Consider the following 19,245-nt stretch of genomic DNA (forward strand, 5'->3'; position numbering starts at 1 on the left):
AGCAGAAGATTCAAACTGAAACCGCTGCCTGAAGTACTTTTCTACCAAAAACTGCTTCAGAAGAAGAAAATACATCAAAATGGTAGAATTTAGTAAAAGTATGCAAAGAGGACCAAGTTGCTGCTTTGCAAATCTGGTCAACCGAAGCTTCATTCCTAAACGCCCAGGAAGTAGAAACTGACCTAGTAGAATGAGCTGTAATTCTTTGAGGCGGAGTTTTACCCGACTCAACATAGGCAAGATGAATTAAAGATTTCAACCAAGATGCCAAAGAAATGGCAGAAGCTTTCTGGCCTTTTCTAGAACCGGAAAAGATAACAAATAAACTAGAAGTCTTACGGAAAGATTTCGTAGCTTCAACATAATATTTCAAAGCTCTAACAACATCCAAAGAATGCAACGATTTCTCCTTAGAATTCTTAGGATTAGGACATAATGAAGGAACCACAATTTCTCTACTAATGTTGTTGGAATTCACAACTTTAGGTAAAAATTCAAAAGAAGTTCGCAACACCGCCTTATCCTGATGAAAAATCAGAAAAGGAGACTCACAAGAAAGAGCAGATAATTCAGAAACTCTTCTGGCAGAAGAGTTGGCCAAAAGGAACAAAACTTTCCAAGAAAGTAATTTAATGTCCAATGAATGCATAGGTTCAAACGGAGGAGCTTGAAGAGCTCCCAAAACCAAATTCAAACTCCAAGGAGAAGAAATTGACTTAATAACAGGTTTTATACGAACCAAAGCTTGTACAAAACAATGAATATCAGGAAGAATAGCAATCTTTCTGTGAAAAAGAACAGAAAGAGCAGAGATTTGTCCTTTCAAAGAACTTGCGGACAAACCCTTATCTAAACCATCCTGAAGAAACTGTAAAATTCTCGGTATTCTAAAAGAATGCCAAGAAAAATGATGAGAAAGACACCAAGAAATATAAGTCTTCCAGACTCTATAATATATCTCTCGAGATACAGATTTACGAGCCTGTAACATAGTATTAATCACAGAGTCAGAGAAACCTCTTTGACCAAGAATCAAGCGTTCAATCTCCATACCTTTAAATTTAAGGATTTCAGATCCTGATGGAAAAAAGGACCTTGTGACAGAAGGTCTGGTCTTAACGGAAGAGTCCACGGTTGGCAAGAGGCCATCCGGACAAGATCCGCATACCAAAACCTGTGAGGCCATGCCGGAGCTACAAGCAGAACAAACGAGCATTCCTTCAGAATCTTGGAGATTACTCTTGGAAGAAGAACTAGAGGCGGAAAAATATAGGCAGGATGATACTTCCAAGGAAGTGATAATGCATCCACTGCCTCCGCCTGAGGATCCCGGGATCTGGACAGATACCTGGGAAGTTTCTTGTTTAGATGGGACGCCATCAGATCTATTTCTGGAAGTTCCCACATTTGAACAATCTGAAGAAATACCTCTGGGTGAAGAGACCATTCGCCCGGATGCAACGTTTGGCGACTGAGATAATCCGCTTCCCAATTGTCTATACCTGGGATATGAACCGCAGAGATTAGACAGGAGCTGGATTCCGCCCAAACCAAAATTCGAGATACTTCTTTCATAGCCAGAGGACTGTGAGTCCCTCCTTGATGACTGATGTATGCCACAGTTGTGACATTGTCTGTTTGAAAACAAATGAACGATTCTCTCTTCAGAAGAGGCCAAAACTGAAGAGCTCTGAAAATTGCACGGAGTTCCAAAATATTGATCGGTAATCTCACCTCCTGAGATTCCAAAACTCCTTGTGCCGTCAGAGATCCCCACACAGCTCCCCAACATGTGAGACTTGCATCTGTTGAAATTACAGTCCAGGTCGGAAGCACAAAAGAAGCCCCCTGAATTAAACGATGGTGATCTGTCCACCATGTTAGAGAGTGTCGAACAATCGGTTTTAAAGATATTAATTGAGATATCTTCGTGTAATCCTTGCACCATTGCTTCAGCATACAGAGCTGAAGAGGTCGCATGTGAAAACGAGCAAAGGGGATCGCGTCCGATGCAGCAGTCATAAGACCTAGAATTTCCATGCATAAGGCTACCGAAGGGAATGATTGTGACTGAAGGTTTCGACAAGCTGCAATCAATTTTAGACGTCTCTTGTCTGTTAAAGACAGAGTCATGGACACTGAATCCATCTGGAAACCCAGAAAGGTTACCCTTGTCTGAGGAATCAAAGAACTTTTTGGTAAATTGATCCTCCAACCATGATCTTGAAGAAACAACACAAGTCGATTCGTATGAGATTCTGCTAAATGTAAAGACTGAGCAAGTACCAAGATATCGTCCAAATAAGGAAATACCACAATACCCTGTTCTCTGATTACAGACAGAAGGGCACCGAGAACCTTTGTAAAAATTCTTGGAGCTGTAGCTAGGCCAAACGGCAGAGCCACAAACTGGTAATGCTTGTCCAGAAAAGAGAATCTCAGGAACTGATAATGATCTGGATGAATCGGAATATGCCGATATGCATCCTGTAAATCTATTGTGGACATATAATTCCCTTGCTGAACAAAAGGCAAGATAGTCCTTACAGTTACCATCTTGAACGTTGGTATTCTTACATAACGATTCAATATTTTTAGATCCAGAACTGGTCTGAAGGAATTCTCCTTCTTTGGTACAATGAAGAGATTTGAATAAAACCCCATCCCCTGTTCCGGAACTGGAACCGGCATAATTACTCCAGTCAACTCTAGATCTGAAACACATTTCAGAAATGCTTGAGCTTTTACTGGATTTACTGGGACACGGGAAAGAAAAAATCTCTTTGCAGGAGGTCTTATCTTGAAACCAATTCTGTACCCTTCTGAAAAAATTCTCTGAATCCAAAGATTGTGAACAGAATTGATCAAAATTTCCTTGAAAAAACGTAACCTGCCCCCTACCAGCTGAGCTGGAATGAGGGCCGCACCTTCATGTGGACTTAGAAGCAGGCTTTGCCTTTCTAGCTGGCTTGGATTTATTCCAGACTGGAGATGGTTTCCAAACTGAAACTGCTCCTGAGGATGAAGGATCAGGCTTTTGTTCTTTGTTGAAACGAAAGGAACGAAAACGATTATTAGCCCTGCTTTTACCTTTAGATTTTTTATCCTGTGGTAAAAAAGTTCCTTTCCCACCAGTAACAGTTGAAATAATGGAATCCAACTGAGAACCAAATAATTTGTTACCCTGGAAAGAAATGGAAAGTAAAGTAGATTTAGAAGCCATATCAGCATTCCAAGTTTTAAGCCATAAAGCTCTTCTAGCTAAAATAGCTAGAGACATAAACCTGACATCAACTCTAATATCAAAAATGGCATCACAGATAAAATTATTAGCATGCTGTAGAAGAATAATAATATCATGAGAATCATGATGTGTTACTTGTTGCGCTAAAGTTTCCAACCAGAAAGTTGAAGCTGCAGCAACATCAGCCAAAGATATAGCAGGTCTAAGAAGATTACCTGAACACAGATAAGCTTTTCTTAGAAAGGATTCAATTTTCCTATCTAAAGGATCCTTAAACGAAGTACCATCTGACGTAGGAATAGTAGTACGTTTAGCAAGGGTAGAAATAGCCCCATCAACTTTAGGGATTTTGTCCCAAAATTCTAATCTGTCAGACGGCACAGGATATAATCGCTTAAAACGTTTAGAAGGAGTAAATGAATTACCCAATTTATCCCATTCTTTGGAAATTACTGCAGAAATAGCATTAGGAACAGGAAAAACTTCTGGAATAACCACAGGAGCTTTAAATACCTTATCCAAATGTTTAGAATTAGTATCAAGAGGACCAGAATCCTCTATTTCTAAAGCAATTAGTACTTCTTTAAGTAAAGAACGAATAAATTCCATTTTAAATAAATATGAAGATTTATCAGCATCAATCTCTGAGACAGAATCCTCTGAACCAGAAGAGTCATCAGAATCAGAATGATGATGTTCATTTAAAAATTCATCTGTAGGGAGAGAAGTTTTAAAAGATTTTTTACGTTTACTAGAAGGAGAAATAACAGACATAGCCTTCTTGATGGATTCAGAAACAAAATCTCTTATGTTATCAGGAACATTCTGCACCTTAGATGTTGAAGGAACTGCAACAGGCAATGGTACTTTACTAAAGGAAATATTATCTGCTTTAACAAGTTTGTCATGACAATCAATACAAACAACAGCTGGAGGAATAGCTACCAAAAGTTTACAGCAGATACACTTAGCTTTGGTAGATCCAGCACTAGACAGCGATTTTCCTGTAGTATCTTCTGGCTCAGATGCAACGTGAGACATCTTGCAATATGTAAGAGAAAAAACAACATATATATATAAAGCAAAATTGATCAAATTCCTTAAATGACAGTTTCAGGAATGGGAAAAAATGCCAAAGAACAAGCTTCTAGCAACCAGAAGCAATGAAAAAACATAATTTATGCTTACCTGATAAATTCCTTTCTTCTGTAGTGTGATCAGTCCACGGGTCATCATTACTTCTGGGATATTACTCCTCCCCAACAGGAAGTGCAAGAGGATTCACCCAGCAGAGCTGCATATAGCTCCTCCCCTCTACGTCACTCCCAGTCATTCGACCAAGGACCAACGAGAAAGGAAAAGCCAAGGGTGAAGTGGTGACTGGAGTATAATTAAAAATATTTACCTGCCTTAAAAACAGGGCGGGCCGTGGACTGATCACACTACAGAAGAAAGGAATTTATCAGGTAAGCATAAATTATGTTTTCTTCTGTTAAGTGTGATCAGTCCACGGGTCATCATTACTTCTGGGATACCAATACCAAAGCAAAAGTACACGGATGACGGGAGGGATAGGCAGGCTCTTTATACAGAAGGAACCACTGCCTGAAGAACCTTTCTCCCAAAAATAGCCTCCGATGAAGCAAAAGTGTCAAATTTGTAAAATTTGGAAAAAGTATGAAGCGAAGACCAAGTTGCAGCCTTGCAAATCTGCTCAACAGAGGCCTCATTCTTGAAGGCCCAAGTGGAAGCCACAGCTCTAGTAGAATGAGCTGTAATTCTTTCAGGAGGCTGCTGTCCAGCAGTCTCATAAGCTAAACGAATTATGCTACGAAGCCAAAAAGAAAGAGAGGTAGCAGAAGCTTTTTGACCTCTCCTCTGCCCAGAGTAAACGACAAACAGAGAAGACGTTTGTCGAAATTCCTTAGTTGCCTGTAAGTAAAATTTTAGAGCACGGACTACATCCAGGTTGTGCAGTAGACGTTCCTTCTTCGAAGAAGGATTTGGGCATAAAGAAGGAACAACAATCTCTTGATTGATATTCCTGTTAGTAACTACCTTAGGTAAGAACCCAGGTTTAGTACGCAGAACTACCTTATCCGAATGAAAAATCAAATAAGGAGAATCACAATGTAAGGCTGATAATTCAGAGACTCTTTGAGCCGAGGAAATAGCCATTAAAAATAGAACTTTCCAAGATAACAACTTTATATCAATGGAATGAAGGGGTTCAAACGGAACGCCCTGTAAAACATTAAGAACAAGGTTTAAACTCCATGGTGGAGCAACAGTTTTAAACACAGGCTTAATCCTGGCCAAAGCCTGACAAAAAGCCTGGACGTCAGGAACTTCTGACAGACGTTTGTGTAACAGAATGGACAGAGCTGAGATCTGTCCCTTTAATGAACTAGCAGATAAACCCTTTTCTAAACCTTCTTGTAGAAAAGACAATATCCTAGGAATCCTAACCTTACTCCAAGAGTAACCTTTGGACTCACACCAATATAGGTATTTACGCCATATCTTATGGTAAATCTTTCTGGTAACAGGTTTCCTAGCCTGTATTAAGGTATCAATAACTGACTCAGAAAACCCACGTCTTGATAAAATCAAGCGTTCAATTTCCAAGCAGTCAGCTTCAGAGAAGTTAGATTTTGATGTTTGAAGGGACCCTGTATCAGAAGGTCCTGTTTCAGAGGTAGAGACCAAGGTGGACAGGATGACATGTCCACCAGGTCTGCATACCAAGTCCTGCGTGGCCACGCAGGTGCTATTAGAATCACTGATGCTCTCTCTTGTTTGATTCTGGCAATCAATCGAGGAAGCAACGGGAAGGGTGGAAACAAGTAAGCCATCCTGAAGTCCCAAGGTGCTGTCAGAGCATCTATCAGGACTGCTCCTGGATCCCTGGATCTGGACCCGTAACGAGGAAGCTTGGCGTTCTGTCGAGACGCCATGAGATCTATCTCTGGTTTGCCCCAACGTCGAAGTATTTGGGTAAAGACCTCCGGATGAAGTTCCCACTCCCCCGGATGAAAAGTCTGACGACTTAAGAAATCCGCCTCCCAGTTCTCCACTCCCGGGATGTGGATTGCTGACAGGTGGCAAGAGTGAGACTCTGCCCAGCGAATTATCTTTGATACTTCCATCATAGCTAGGGAGCTTCTTGTCCCTCCCTGATGGTTGATGTAAGCTACAGTCGTGATGTTGTCCGACTGAAACCTGATGAACCCCCGAGTTGTCAACTGGGGCCAAGCCAGGAGGGCATTGAGAACTGCTCTCAATTCCAGAATGTTTATTGGCAGGAGACTCTCCTCCTGACTCCATTGTCCCTGAGCCTTCAGAGAATTCCAGACGGCACCCCAACCTAGAAGGCTGGCGTCTGTTGTTACAATTGTCCAGTCTGGTCTGCTGAATGGCATCCCCCTGGACAGATGTGGCCGAGAAAGCCACCATAGAAGAGAATTTCTGGTCTCTTGATCCAGATTCAGAGAAGGGGATAAGTCTGAGTAATCCCCATTCCACTGACTTAGCATGCACAGTTGCAGTGGTCTGAGGTGTAAGCGTGCAAAGGGTACTATGTCCATTGCCGCTACCATTAAGCCGATTACCTCCATGCATTGAGCCACTGACGGGTGTTGAATGGAATGAAGGGTGCGGCAAGCACTTTGGAGTCTTGTTAGCCTGTCCTCTGTCAGGTAAATCTTCATTTCTACAGAATCTATAAGAGTCCCCAGGAAGGGAACTCTTGTGAGTGGAACGAGTGAACTTTTCTTTTCGTTCACCTTCCATCCATGTGACCTTAGAAATGCCAGTACTAACTCTGTATGAGACTTGGCAGTTTGAAAGCTTGAAGCTTGTATCAGAATGTCGTCTAGGTATGGAGCTACCGAGATTCCCTGCGGTCTTAGTACCGCCAGAAGAGCACCCAGAACCTTTGTGAAGATTCTTGGAGCTGTAGCCAATCCGAATGGAAGAGCCACAAACTGGTAATGCCTGTCTAGGAAGGCAAACCTTAGGTACCGGTAATGATCTTTGTGAATCGGTATGTGAAGGTAAGCATCTTTTAAATCTACAGTGGTCATGTACTGACCCTCTTGGATCATAGATAAAATTGTCCGAATAGTCTCCATCTTGAACGATGGAACTCTTAGGAATTTGTTTAGGATCTTTAAGTCCAGGATTGGTCTGAAAGTTCCCTCTTTTTTGGGAACCACAAACAGATTTGAGTAAAACCCCTGTCCCTGTTCCGATCGTGGAACTGGATGGATTACTCCCATTAACAAGAGCTCTTGTACGCAGCGTAGAAACGCCTCTTTCTTTGTCTGGATTGTTGACAACCTTGACAGATGAAATCTCTCTCTTGGAGGAGAGTATTTGAAGTCCAGAAGGTATCCCTGAGATATTATCTCTAGCGCCCAGGGATCCTGGACATCTCTTGCCCAAGCCTGGGCGAAGAGAGAAAGTCTGCCCCCCACTAGATCCGATCCCGGATCGGGGGCCCTCAATTCATGCTGTTTTAGGGGCAGCAGCAGGTTTCCTGGTCTGCTTGCCCTTGTTCCAGGACTGGTTAGGTTTCCAGCCTTGTCTGTAGCGAGCAACAGCTCCTTCCTGTTTTGGTGCAGAGGAAGTTGATGCTGCTCCTGCTTTGAAATTACGAAAGGAACGAAAATTAGACTGTCTAGTCTTAGCTTTGGCTTTGTCCTGAGGCAGGGCATGGCCTTTACCTCCTGTAATGTCAGCGATAATCTCTTTCAACCCGGGCCCGAATAAGGTCTGCCCTTTGAAAGGTATAGTAAGCAATTTAGACTTAGAAGTAACATCAGCTGACCAGGATTTTAGCCACAGCCCCCTGCGTGCCTGAATGGCGAATCCTGAATTCTTCGCCGTAAGTTTAGTAAGATGTACTACGGCCTCCGAAATGAATGAATTAGCTAGTTTAAGGACTCTAAGCCTGTCCGTAATGTCGTCCAGAGTAGCTGAACTAATGTTCTCTTCCAGAGACTCAATCCAGAATGCCGCTGCAGCCGTGATCGGCGCAATGCATGCAAGGGGTTGCAATATAAAACCTTGTTGAACAAACATTTTCTTAAGGTAACCCTCTAATTTTTTATCCATTGGATCTGAAAAAGCACAGCTATCCTCCACCGGGATAGTGGTACGCTTAGCTAAAGTAGAAACTGCTCCCTCCACCTTAGGGACCGTTTGCCATAAGTCCCGTGTGGTGGCGTCTATTGGAAACATTTTTCTAAATATCGGAGGGGGTGAGAACGGCACACCGGGTCTATCCCACTCCTTAGTAACAATTTCAGTAAGTCTCTTAGGTATAGGAAAAACCTCAGTACTCGCCGGTACCGCAAAATATTTATCCATCCTACACATTTTTTCTGGTATTGCAACTGTGTTACAATCATTCAGAGCCGCTAACACCTCCCCTAGTAATACACTGAGGTTTTCCAGTTTAAATTTAAAATTTGAAATATCTGAATCCAGTCTGTTTGGATCAGAACCGTCACCCACAGAATGAAGTTCTCCGTCCTCATGTTCTGCCACCTGTGACGCAGTGTCTGACATGGCCCTAATATTATCAGCGCACTCTGTTCTCACCCCAGAGTGATCACGCTTACCTCTTAGTTCTGGTAATTTAGCCAAAACTTCAGTCATAACAGTAGCCATATCCTGTAATGTGATTTGTAATGGCCGCCCAGATGTACTCGGCGCTACAATATCACGCACCTCCCGATCGGGAGATGCAGGTACTGACACGTGAGGCGAGTTAGTCGGCATAACTCTCCCCTCGTTGTTTGGTGAAATTTGTTCAATTTGTACAGATTGACTTTTATTTAAAGTAGCATCAATACAGTTAGTACATACATTTCTATTGGGCTCCACTTTGGCATTGCAACAAATGACACAGGTATCATCCTCTGAATCAGACATGTTTAACACACTAGCAAATAAACTTGCAACTTGGAATACAATTCAATTAGAATAATATTAAAAACGTACTGTGCCTTTAAGAAGCACAGAAGATCTATGACAGTTGAAAATTAATAAATTGAAACAGTTATAGCCTCAATCCCTGTAAACAACACAACTTTAGCAAAGGTTTAATCCCATTAGCAAAAATGACAAATTCTGAAAGCAGGAAACAAATTACAGAATAAACGTATTTTATCTCAGTCAACTATAATTCTCACAGCTCTGCTGAGAGAAATTACCTCCCTCAAAATAAGTTTTGAAGACCCCTGAGCTCTGTAGAGATGAACCGGATCATGCAGGAAATACAATGAGCTGCTGACTGAAATATCTGATGCGTAGCAAAAGCGCCAAAAAACGGCCCCTCCCCCTCACACACAGCAGTGAGAGAGAACAGAAACTGTCAGAAAAAAGATTAAGCAACTGCCAAGTGGAAAAATAGTGCCCAAACATTTATTCACTCAGTACCTCAGCAAATGAAAACGATTTTACATTCCAGCAAAAACGTTAAACAAAATTTCTAGTTATTAAACAGCTTTATGTACTTCTTACAGTGTAATTCTAGTGAAGTACCATTCCCCAGAATACTGAAGTGTAAAGTATACATACATGACATTATATCGGTATGGCAGGATTTTCTCATCAATTCCATTGTCAGAAAATAAAAGCTGCTACATACCTCTATGCAGATTCATCTGCCCGCTGTCCCCTGATCTGAAGTTTACCTCTCCTCAGATTGCCGAGAAACAGCAATATGATCTTAACTACTCCGGCTAAAATCATAACAAAAACTCTGGTAGATTCTTCTTCAAACTCTGCCAGAGAGGTAATAACACACTCCGGTGCTATTTTAAAATAACAAACTTTTGATTGAAGATATAAAACTAAGTATAATCACCATAGTCCTCTCACACATCCTATCTAGTCGTTGGGTGCAAGAGAATGACTGGGAGTGACGTAGAGGGGAGGAGCTATATGCAGCTCTGCTGGGTGAATCCTCTTGCACTTCCTGTTGGGGAGGAGTAATATCCCAGAAGTAATGATGACCAGTGGACTGATCACACTTAACAGAAGAAATGAGACTTAAATAATGTTGAGACAAAAGCGACGCCCATATTTTTCGCGCCAATAAGACGCCCACATTATTTGGCGCCTAAATGCTTTTTGGCGCCAAAATGACGCCACATCCGGAACGCCGACATTTTTGGCGCAAAATAACGTCAAAAAATGACGCAACTTCCGGCGACACGTATGACGCCGGAAACGGAAACAAATTTTTTGCGCCAAAAAAGTCCGCGCCAAGAATGACGCAATAAAATGAAGCATTTTCAGCCCCCGCGAGCCTAACAGCCCACAGGGAAGAGTCAAATTTTTGAAGGTAAGAAAAAATGATTAAATCAAATGCATTATCCCAAATATGAAACTGACTGTCTGAAAATAAGGAAAGTTGAACATTCTGAGTCAAGGCAAATAAATGTTTGAATACATATATTTAGAACTTTATAAATAAAGTGCCCAACCATAGCTTGGAGTGTCACAGAAAATAAGATTTACTTACCCCAGGACACTCATCTACATGTTTGTAGAAAGCCAAACCAGTACTGAAACGAGAATCAGCTGAGGTAATGGTATATATAAGAGTATATCGTCGATCTGAAAAGGGAGGTAAGAGATGAATCTCTACGACCGATAACAGAGAACCTATGAAATAGACCCCGTAGAAGGAGATCACTGCATTCAAATAGGCAATACTCTCCTCACATCCCTCTGACATTCACTGCACGCTGAGAGGAAAATCGGGCTCCAACTTGCTGCGGAGCGCATATCAACGTAGAATCTAGCACAAACTTACTTCACCACCTCCATCGGAGGCAAAGTTTGTAAAACTGAATTGTGGGTGTGGTGAGGGGTGTATTTATAGGCATTTTGAGGTTTGGGAAACTTTGCCCCTCCTGGTAGGAATGTATATCCCATACGTCACTAGCTCATGGACTCTTGCTAATTACATGAAAGAAAGTATATTAATATACCTGAGATAAGGAGCAGTCTGCAGAGGCTTAGATACAAGGTAATCACAGAGGTAAAATGTATATTATTATAACTGAGAAAAGGAGCAGTCTGCAGAGGCTTAGATAAAAGTTAATCACAGTTATATTAATATAGGTTTTACCTCTGTGATTACCTTGTATCTAAGCCTCTGCAGACTGCCCCTTATCTCAGTTATATTAATATACTTTTTACCTCTGTGATTACCTTGTATCTAAGCCTCTGCAGACTGCTCCTTATCTCAGTTATATTAATATACTTTTTACCCCTGTGATTACCCTGTATCTAAGCTTCTGCAGACTGCCCCTTATCTCAGTTATATTAATATACTTTTTACATCTATGATTACTTGTATCTAAGCCTCTGCAGACTTTCCCCTATCTCAGTGCTTTTAACAATCTTGTATTTTAGCCAATCACTGCTGGTTCTTGCATAACCATTATTCTCCAAGGGAGTGAGCACTATGGCCTAGAGTTTTGTCGGTAAAGACCTGCGTAGCTAACGCAGCTTTTTTTCCTACCGCTGCTTCCAAACAACGCTGGTATTTAGAGTTGTCTGAGTGGCTGCGTTAGGCTCCAAAAAGGGTGCGTTGAGCCGAATTTACCGCCACTTCAACCCTCAATACCAGCGTTGCTTACGGTAGCGGTAAGCTGTCAAAACGTGCTCTTGCACGATTCCTCCATAGGAAACAATGGGGCAGTTTGGGATGAAAAAAAAACCTAACACCTGCAAAAAAGCAGCGTTAAGCTCCCAACGCCCCATTGTTTCCTATGGGGAAACACTTTCTAAGCCTACACCTAACACCCTAACATGAACCCAGAGTCTAAACACCCCTAACCTTACATTTATTAACCCCTAATCTGCCGCCCCCGCTATCGCTGACACCTGCATTACACAATTAACCCCTAATCTGCCGCTCCGGACACCGCCGCAACCTACATTATCCCTATGAACCCCTAATCTGCTGCCCCTAACACCGCCGACCCCTATATTATATTTATTAACCCCTAATCTGCCCCCCCCCCCAACATCGCCGCTACCTTACCTACACTTATTAACCCCTAATTTGCCGACCGGACCTCGTCGCCACTATAATAAATGTATTAACCCCTAAACCGCCTCACTCCCGCCTCAATCAGATTGAGCTTGCATTCTATTGGCTGATCGGAACAGCCAATAGAATGCAAGCTCAATCTGATTGGATCAGCCAATCGGATTGAACTTGAATCTGATTGGCTGATTCAATCAGATTTTTCCTACCTTAATTCCGATTGGCTGATAGCATCCTATCAGCCAATCGGAATTCGAGGGACGCCATCTTGGATGACGTCATTTAAAGGAACCTTCATTCGGCGCGTAGGCGTCGGTTGAAGAGGATGGATCCGCGTCGGCTGGAAAGAAGATGGCTCCGCTCAGCTCCGGATGGATGAAGATAGAAGATGCCGCTTGGATGAAGATGTCTGCCGGTCTGGATGTCCTCTTCTGCCCGGATAGGATGAAGATGTCTGCCGGTCTGGATGTCCTCTTCTGCCCGGATAGGATGAAGACTTCTGCCGGTCTGGATGTCCTCTTCTGCCCCATCGGATGAAGACTTCGGCCCGGCTGGTGAAGATGACTCAAGGTAGGGAGATCTTCAGGGGGGTAGTGTTAGGTTTATTTAAGGGGGGTTTGGGTTAGAGTAGGGGTATGTGGGTGGTGGGTTTTAATGTGGGGGGGGGGGGGTTTAATTTTTTTTTACAGGCAAAAGAGATGATTACTTTGGGGCATGCCCCGCAAAAAGCCCTTTTAAGGGCTGGTAAAAGAGCCGATTACTTTTTAATTTAGAATAGGGTAGGGACCTTTATTATTTTGGGGGGCTTTTTTATTTTATTAGGGGGCTTAGAGTAGGTGTAATTAGCCTAATATTCTTGTAATCTTTTTTTATTTTTTGTAATTTAGTGTTTTGTTTTTTTTGTATGTAATTGTAGGTAATTTATTTAATTTATTTATTTATTGATAGTGTAGTGTTAGGTTTAATTGTAACTTAGGTTAGGATTTATTTTACAGGTAATTTTGTAATTATTTTAACTAGGTAGCTATTAAATAGTAAATAACTATTTAATAGCTATTGTACCTAGTTAAAATAAATACAAAGTTGCCTGTAAAATAAATATAAATCCTAAAATAGCTACAATATAATTATTCGTTATATTGTAGCTATATTAGGGTTTATTACAGGTAAGTATTTAGTTTTAAATAGGAATACTTTAGTTAATAGGAGTTAATTTATTTTGTTAGATTAAAATTATATTTAATTTAGGGGGGTGTTAGGGTTAGACTTAGCTTTAGGGGTTAATATATTTATTATAGTAGCGGCGAGGTCCGGTCAGCAGATTAGGGGTTAATACTTGAAGTGTGGTGGCAGCGACGTTGTGGGGGCGCATATTAGGGGTTAATAAATATTATGTAGCTGACGGCGATGTTAGGGGCAGCAGATTAGGGGTTCATAGGGATAATGTAGGTGGCGGCGATGTGCGGTCGGCAGATTAGGGGTTAAAAAATGTTATTATAGTGGTGGCGATGTGGGAGGACCTCGGTTTAGGGGTACATAGGTAGTTTATGGGTGTTAGTGTACTTTAGAGCACTTTAGTTAAGAGCTTTACATACCGGCGTTAGCCCATAAAGCTCTTAGCTACAGCCTTTCCATGGGCGGTAGGAGTCTTGTCGGTAGAGGGTGTACCGCTCACTTCAGCCAAGACTCTAAATACCAGCGTTAGGAAGATCCCATTGAAAAGATAGAATACGCAATTGGCTTAAGGGGATCTGCGGTATGGAAAAGTTGCGGCTTGAAAGTGAGCGTTAGACCCTTTCCTGCCTGATTCTAAATACCAGCGGGCGGCCAAAAGCAGCGTTAGGACCCCTTAACGCTGCTTTTGACGGCTAACACAGAACTCTAAATCTAGGCGAATGTTATTTATATGGCACACACGAACTAGCACTGTCTAGCTGTTGTAAAAGATTTAAAAAGCACTGAGATAAGGGGCGGCCTGCAGAGGCTTGGAAAACTGGCAAAAGAGGTTGTAAAGTATATTAATATAACAATGTTGGTGGTGCAAAGCTGGGGAATGGGTAGAAAAGGCTTTATCTAGCTTTTCAAACAGTAAAAAAATCAAGTCCCTTTAACCATGAAAAACTTAAGAAAAAATCTTGTATCTCATTTAATACAATATGGTGAAGTTCACAGTGTTGCAATTTCTTTCTGGCTATTCTGAATTCCAATGTATGTACTCCAACATATTCTTTTTTACTCCTCACTGGAAAAACCCCATGAAGTTTAGACCATTACTTCATAGGCAGGTTCTCAAAGCCTTACAGCTATTCATTAGAAGACCATTAAACACAATAGAAATGCAAAGTTAACAAATGCATAATAAAAAGACAATGCAAAAACAGTTTATGTTTAACATTAGTAGATTTTTTTTGACAAATTTCAAAGTTAGTTTCATTTCCTTCCCCCAGCATCATGTGACAGCCATCAGCCAATGACAAAATGCATATATGTATAGTCTGTAAACTCCTGCACATGCTCAGTAGGAGCTGGTGCCTCGGAAAGTGTGTATATAAAAAGAATGTGCAAATTTAGATAATGGAAGTGAATTGGAAACTTGTTTAAAATTGCTGCTTTATCTGAATCAGTAAAGCTTGATTTTGACTTTAGTGTTCTTTTAACATCAAAATAATGGTGTTTAAATTACTTCAAAGTCATAAAGGATTTATATTGATTTAATATTAATACAAAGTATTAGAAACTAAAGTGGGGACTAAATAGAACAAATAGAAATACAAGGCAGGAATAGAGAAGGTATGCTTAGCTAATACTAAAAAGTAAGGGTTTAGAAATGTTTTACAGAGACATGCTAACAATTTAACAGACATTTCCCTCCTTCCCCTTTAGAACTCATAACTACAGTCCAGTTACCTGCTGGCAGTAAGAGTCAAAGGCAGAAAACGCACGTTTGTACATTAGACTGCCAAACGAGACAACAATAGGCTCTGGTGATCTCAGAAGCATCTGGGCTAAAGACAAGATGGAGGGAAAATAATCCCTCATGACCTGTAAAGACATATAGATTAAAAATCCAAAGAAATCCAAATCAATTGAGTTTCCATATTATCCTGACTTAGTGATACTGCATATTAGACTCGACTTTATAAACTCACAGTTCTTTAACTTAAGATATAGGGCAAGTGTTACAAGTGGCGCCGTATCATTAACGCAGGGTGTTTTATCTTGTGCTCGGTCTCACAAAAAGAATTATGCACATTCTGCTATTACAGTTAAATATTTTAACCAAAGCTTCTTAACAAAATCAAAAAATTTATTAGCGCACCCTATACTTTTAGTGGTGAGGTAAATCCAAAATAATGTTGTAAAATTTAGCGTTTTTTGAGACTGAAGTAAACCATTATCTCTTGCTAGTCTGCATAACAAAACACATGAAAACGCTAATGAAAACAAAATTTATGCTTACCTGATAAATGTATTTCTTTCTTGACGCGGTGAGTCCACGGATCATCATCAATTACTGATGGGAATATCACTCCTAGCCAGCAGGAGGAGGCAAAGAGCACCACAGCAAAGCTTTTAAAGGGACATTAAAACCAAAAAATTTTCTTTCATGATTCAGATAGAGAATACCATTTTAAACAACTTTCTAATTTACTTCTATTATGTAATTTGCTTCAATCTCTTGATATTCGTTCCTGAAAAGCATATCTAGATAGGCTCAGTAGCTTCTGATTGGTGGCTGCACATAGATGCCTCCTGTGATTGGCTCGCCCGTGTGCATTGCTATTTCTTTAACAAAGGATATCTAAAGAATGAAGCAAATTAGATAATAGAAGTAAATTGGATTTTTTTTTAAATTGTATTATCTGTCTGAAAGGAGAACAACTAGCCTCCTGAGAAGAAGGCATCGATAAACACCTGCCCAAAAGACAGGAAGTCGTAGGCCGAACCAGAAAACTCGAGGCCACGCCACTGACGAACACGGAAAGAACCCCTTAACAAAAACAGCTTGCGAACACCACTCAAGACGTAATAGCTACAGCTGTACAACTGCAAACCTTCCGCTTGCTAGGCAGCAAAGCCCACCAACAGGTTACATCAGATGGCTTTTCCAAGGGAACCATGTCGTCCAGCACAAGACAAGCCCCAAAGAGTACCAGCTCTCAGCAAAGCTGGCAAAGCTGTAAAACAGAACAGCCAGAACAAAGGCAAAGCCCAAGTACCCTGGAAACTGGAGCACCTCGGACCAGCCCTAGGATCATAAATGTCCGGAACAACCCCCAGCGGAATCCAACAGAGAAAACGCAGAGTGAACAATCGACAATCGGAAGAACCGGGACATAAAGGCCCGAGACCCACAAAATGTTGATAAAAAACAACATGCCAGGAACTTAAATACCCCGTCTGATATAGAAAACAGACCCACAGGGGAAAATCCAGATTAGTCCGGATAACAAGAGCAAGAATCTCTTTCCAGTCATGACCCAAAGGGAAGAGACCACCCCCCTTGCAAGAGCCCACTCCAAAGAGCTAAAGCCTCACATCAAGACTCTAAATTCTAGCAGGAATCCACCACAAACTCCAAGAACAAGGGGAACAGTGAGATCAAGTCACCCGAACAGAGTACAGCAAGTCTCCACAGCACCTCAGATACGAATTCAGAGGACCAGAACATGGGTAGAGATGCAACAATGGACAGCAATACCTGAACCATATGAGTGGAAAAGCCACAAGGACCTCAATTACCCAAAAAGGAGATACAGAGCAGACCCAACTGCGGGATGTGACCCCTTAAAACGGAGCCCAGAGACACAACACTGTTTATTGACCCTAAAAGGGAACAACCAACTCCCAAAGGGAAATCCAGGTCCCCAGAAGGTGACCCGATCCACAAGGAGAAACGGACATAGTCCAAAAAGGTCTCAATTGAAAGAGAACCACTAAAGGAACAAGGCCCAAGAAGGCCCATTTCCAAAGCCTCTGAAAGACAAAACCGTCCAGACCAGCAGAAAAAAGGCACCAAAACCTCTACCCTCCCACCACGTTGGAAGGAAAACTCTAGATCCCGAGGATATCGGAAGCAACAGAGTGACGCAGTGTAAATTCACTGACCCAGTCACCAGATAGACGGCTATTAAGGACTGAAACAATACCGTAAGCCGCACGGACCCTCAAGTCCACTCAAGAAAGCATAGCTTAAACTTGTAAACATAACAAGAAACACAAATAATATTGTGAGCATCCGGCGCCTCAACCTGACCAGCCAGGTAGAGCAGGCGCCACGTGTCTGAATAAGCCGCGAGGCAGAAGATCTGAACCCAAGTGGGACCAGCCTGCAAACATGGTCATAACTGTCAAGCTGCATAAGACAGCCCGCATAGAGGGAGGAAGGAACACACATGGGACGAACGTGTCCCTAACAAACTTTCACAGAAGTAAACAGTGAGTATCGATCCCAGAGTAAGTTCCCGAAGGAAACAAAGTAAAACAAAATTTATGCTTACCTGATAAATTTATTTCTCTTGTGGTGTATCCAGTCCACGGGTTCATCCATTACTCGTGGGATATTCTCCTTCCCAACAGGAAGTTGCAAGAGGACACCCACAGCAGAGCTGTCTATATAGCTCCTCCCCTAACTGCCACCCCCAGTCATTCGACCGAAGACAAGCAAGAAAAAAGGAGAAACTATAGGGTGCAGTGGTGACTGTAGTTTAAAAATAAAAAACACATGCCTTAAAATGACAGGGCGGGCCGTGGACTGGATACACCACAAGAGAAATAAATTTATCAGGTAAGCATAAATTTTGTTTTCTCTTGTAAAGGTGTATCCAGTCCACGGGTTCATCCATTACTTGTGGGATACCAATACCAAAGCTTTAGGACACGGATGAAGGGAGGGACAAGGCAGGAACTTAAACGGAAGGCACCACTGCCTGTAAGACCTTTCTCCCAAAAATAGCCTCCGAGGAAGCAAAAGTATCGAATTTGTAGAATTTAGAAAAGGTACGAAGCGAAGACCAAGTCGCTGCCTTACAAATCTGTTCAACAGAGGCCTCATGTTTAAAAGCCCATGTGGAAGCTACTGCTCTAGTAGAATGAGCTGTAATTCTTTCAGGAGGCTGCTGGCCAGCAGTCCCATAAGCTAAGCGGATTAAGCTTCTCAGCCAAAAAGAAAGAGAATTTGCCGAAGCCTTTTGGCCTCTCCTCTGTCCAGAGTAGACAACAAACAAAGCAGATGTTTGACGAAAATCCTTCGTAGCTTGTAAATAAAACTTTAAAGCACGAACCACATCAAGATTGTGTAATAGACATTCCTTCTTTGAAGAAGGATTAGGACATAGTGAAGGAACAACAATCTCCTGATTGATATTCTTATTAGATACCACTTTAGGAAGAAACCCAGATTTGGTACGTAAAACTACCTTATCTGCATGGAAAATCAGATAAGGGGAATCACACTGTAAAGCAGATAACTCCAAAACTCTTCAAGCCGAGGAGATAGCTACTAAAAACAGAACTTTTCAAGATAAAAGTTTAATATCTATGGAATGCAAAGGTTCAAACGGAACCCCTTGAAGAACTTTAAGAACTAAATTTAAACTCCATGGCGGAGCGACAGGTTTAAACACAGGCTTGATTCTAACTAAAGCCTGACAAAGCGCCTGAACGTCTGGAACCTCAGCCAGACGTTTGTGCAAAAGAATAGACAGAGCAGAAATCTGTCCCTTTAAGGAACTAGCTGATAATCCCTTTTCCAATCCTTCTTGGAGAAAAGATTAAATCCTAGGAATCCTGACCTTACTCCATGAGTAACCCTTGGATTCACACCAATGAAGATATTTACACCATATCTTATGATAGATTTTCCTGGTGACAGGCTTTCGAGCCTGAATTAAGGTATCAATGACCGACTCGGAAAAACCACGCT

General features: G+C 41.6%; 1 protein-coding gene across 1 annotated transcript in view; it reads right to left on the minus strand.

The window, feature by feature from the left end:
- Positions 1–19,245, minus strand: part of FANCD2 (FA complementation group D2) — a gene marked incomplete in the record, with an annotated part of 1,113,076 nt that overhangs the window by 666,508 nt on the left and 427,323 nt on the right. Inside the window, 1 exon segment of the mRNA XM_053689418.1 lies at positions 15,228–15,362. Coding sequence (XP_053545393.1) covers positions 15,228–15,362 — 135 coding nt within the window.

Source organism: Bombina bombina, chromosome 7, assembly GCF_027579735.1.
Source record: "Bombina bombina isolate aBomBom1 chromosome 7, aBomBom1.pri, whole genome shotgun sequence".
Classification (NCBI taxonomy): domain Eukaryota; kingdom Metazoa; phylum Chordata; class Amphibia; order Anura; family Bombinatoridae; genus Bombina; species Bombina bombina.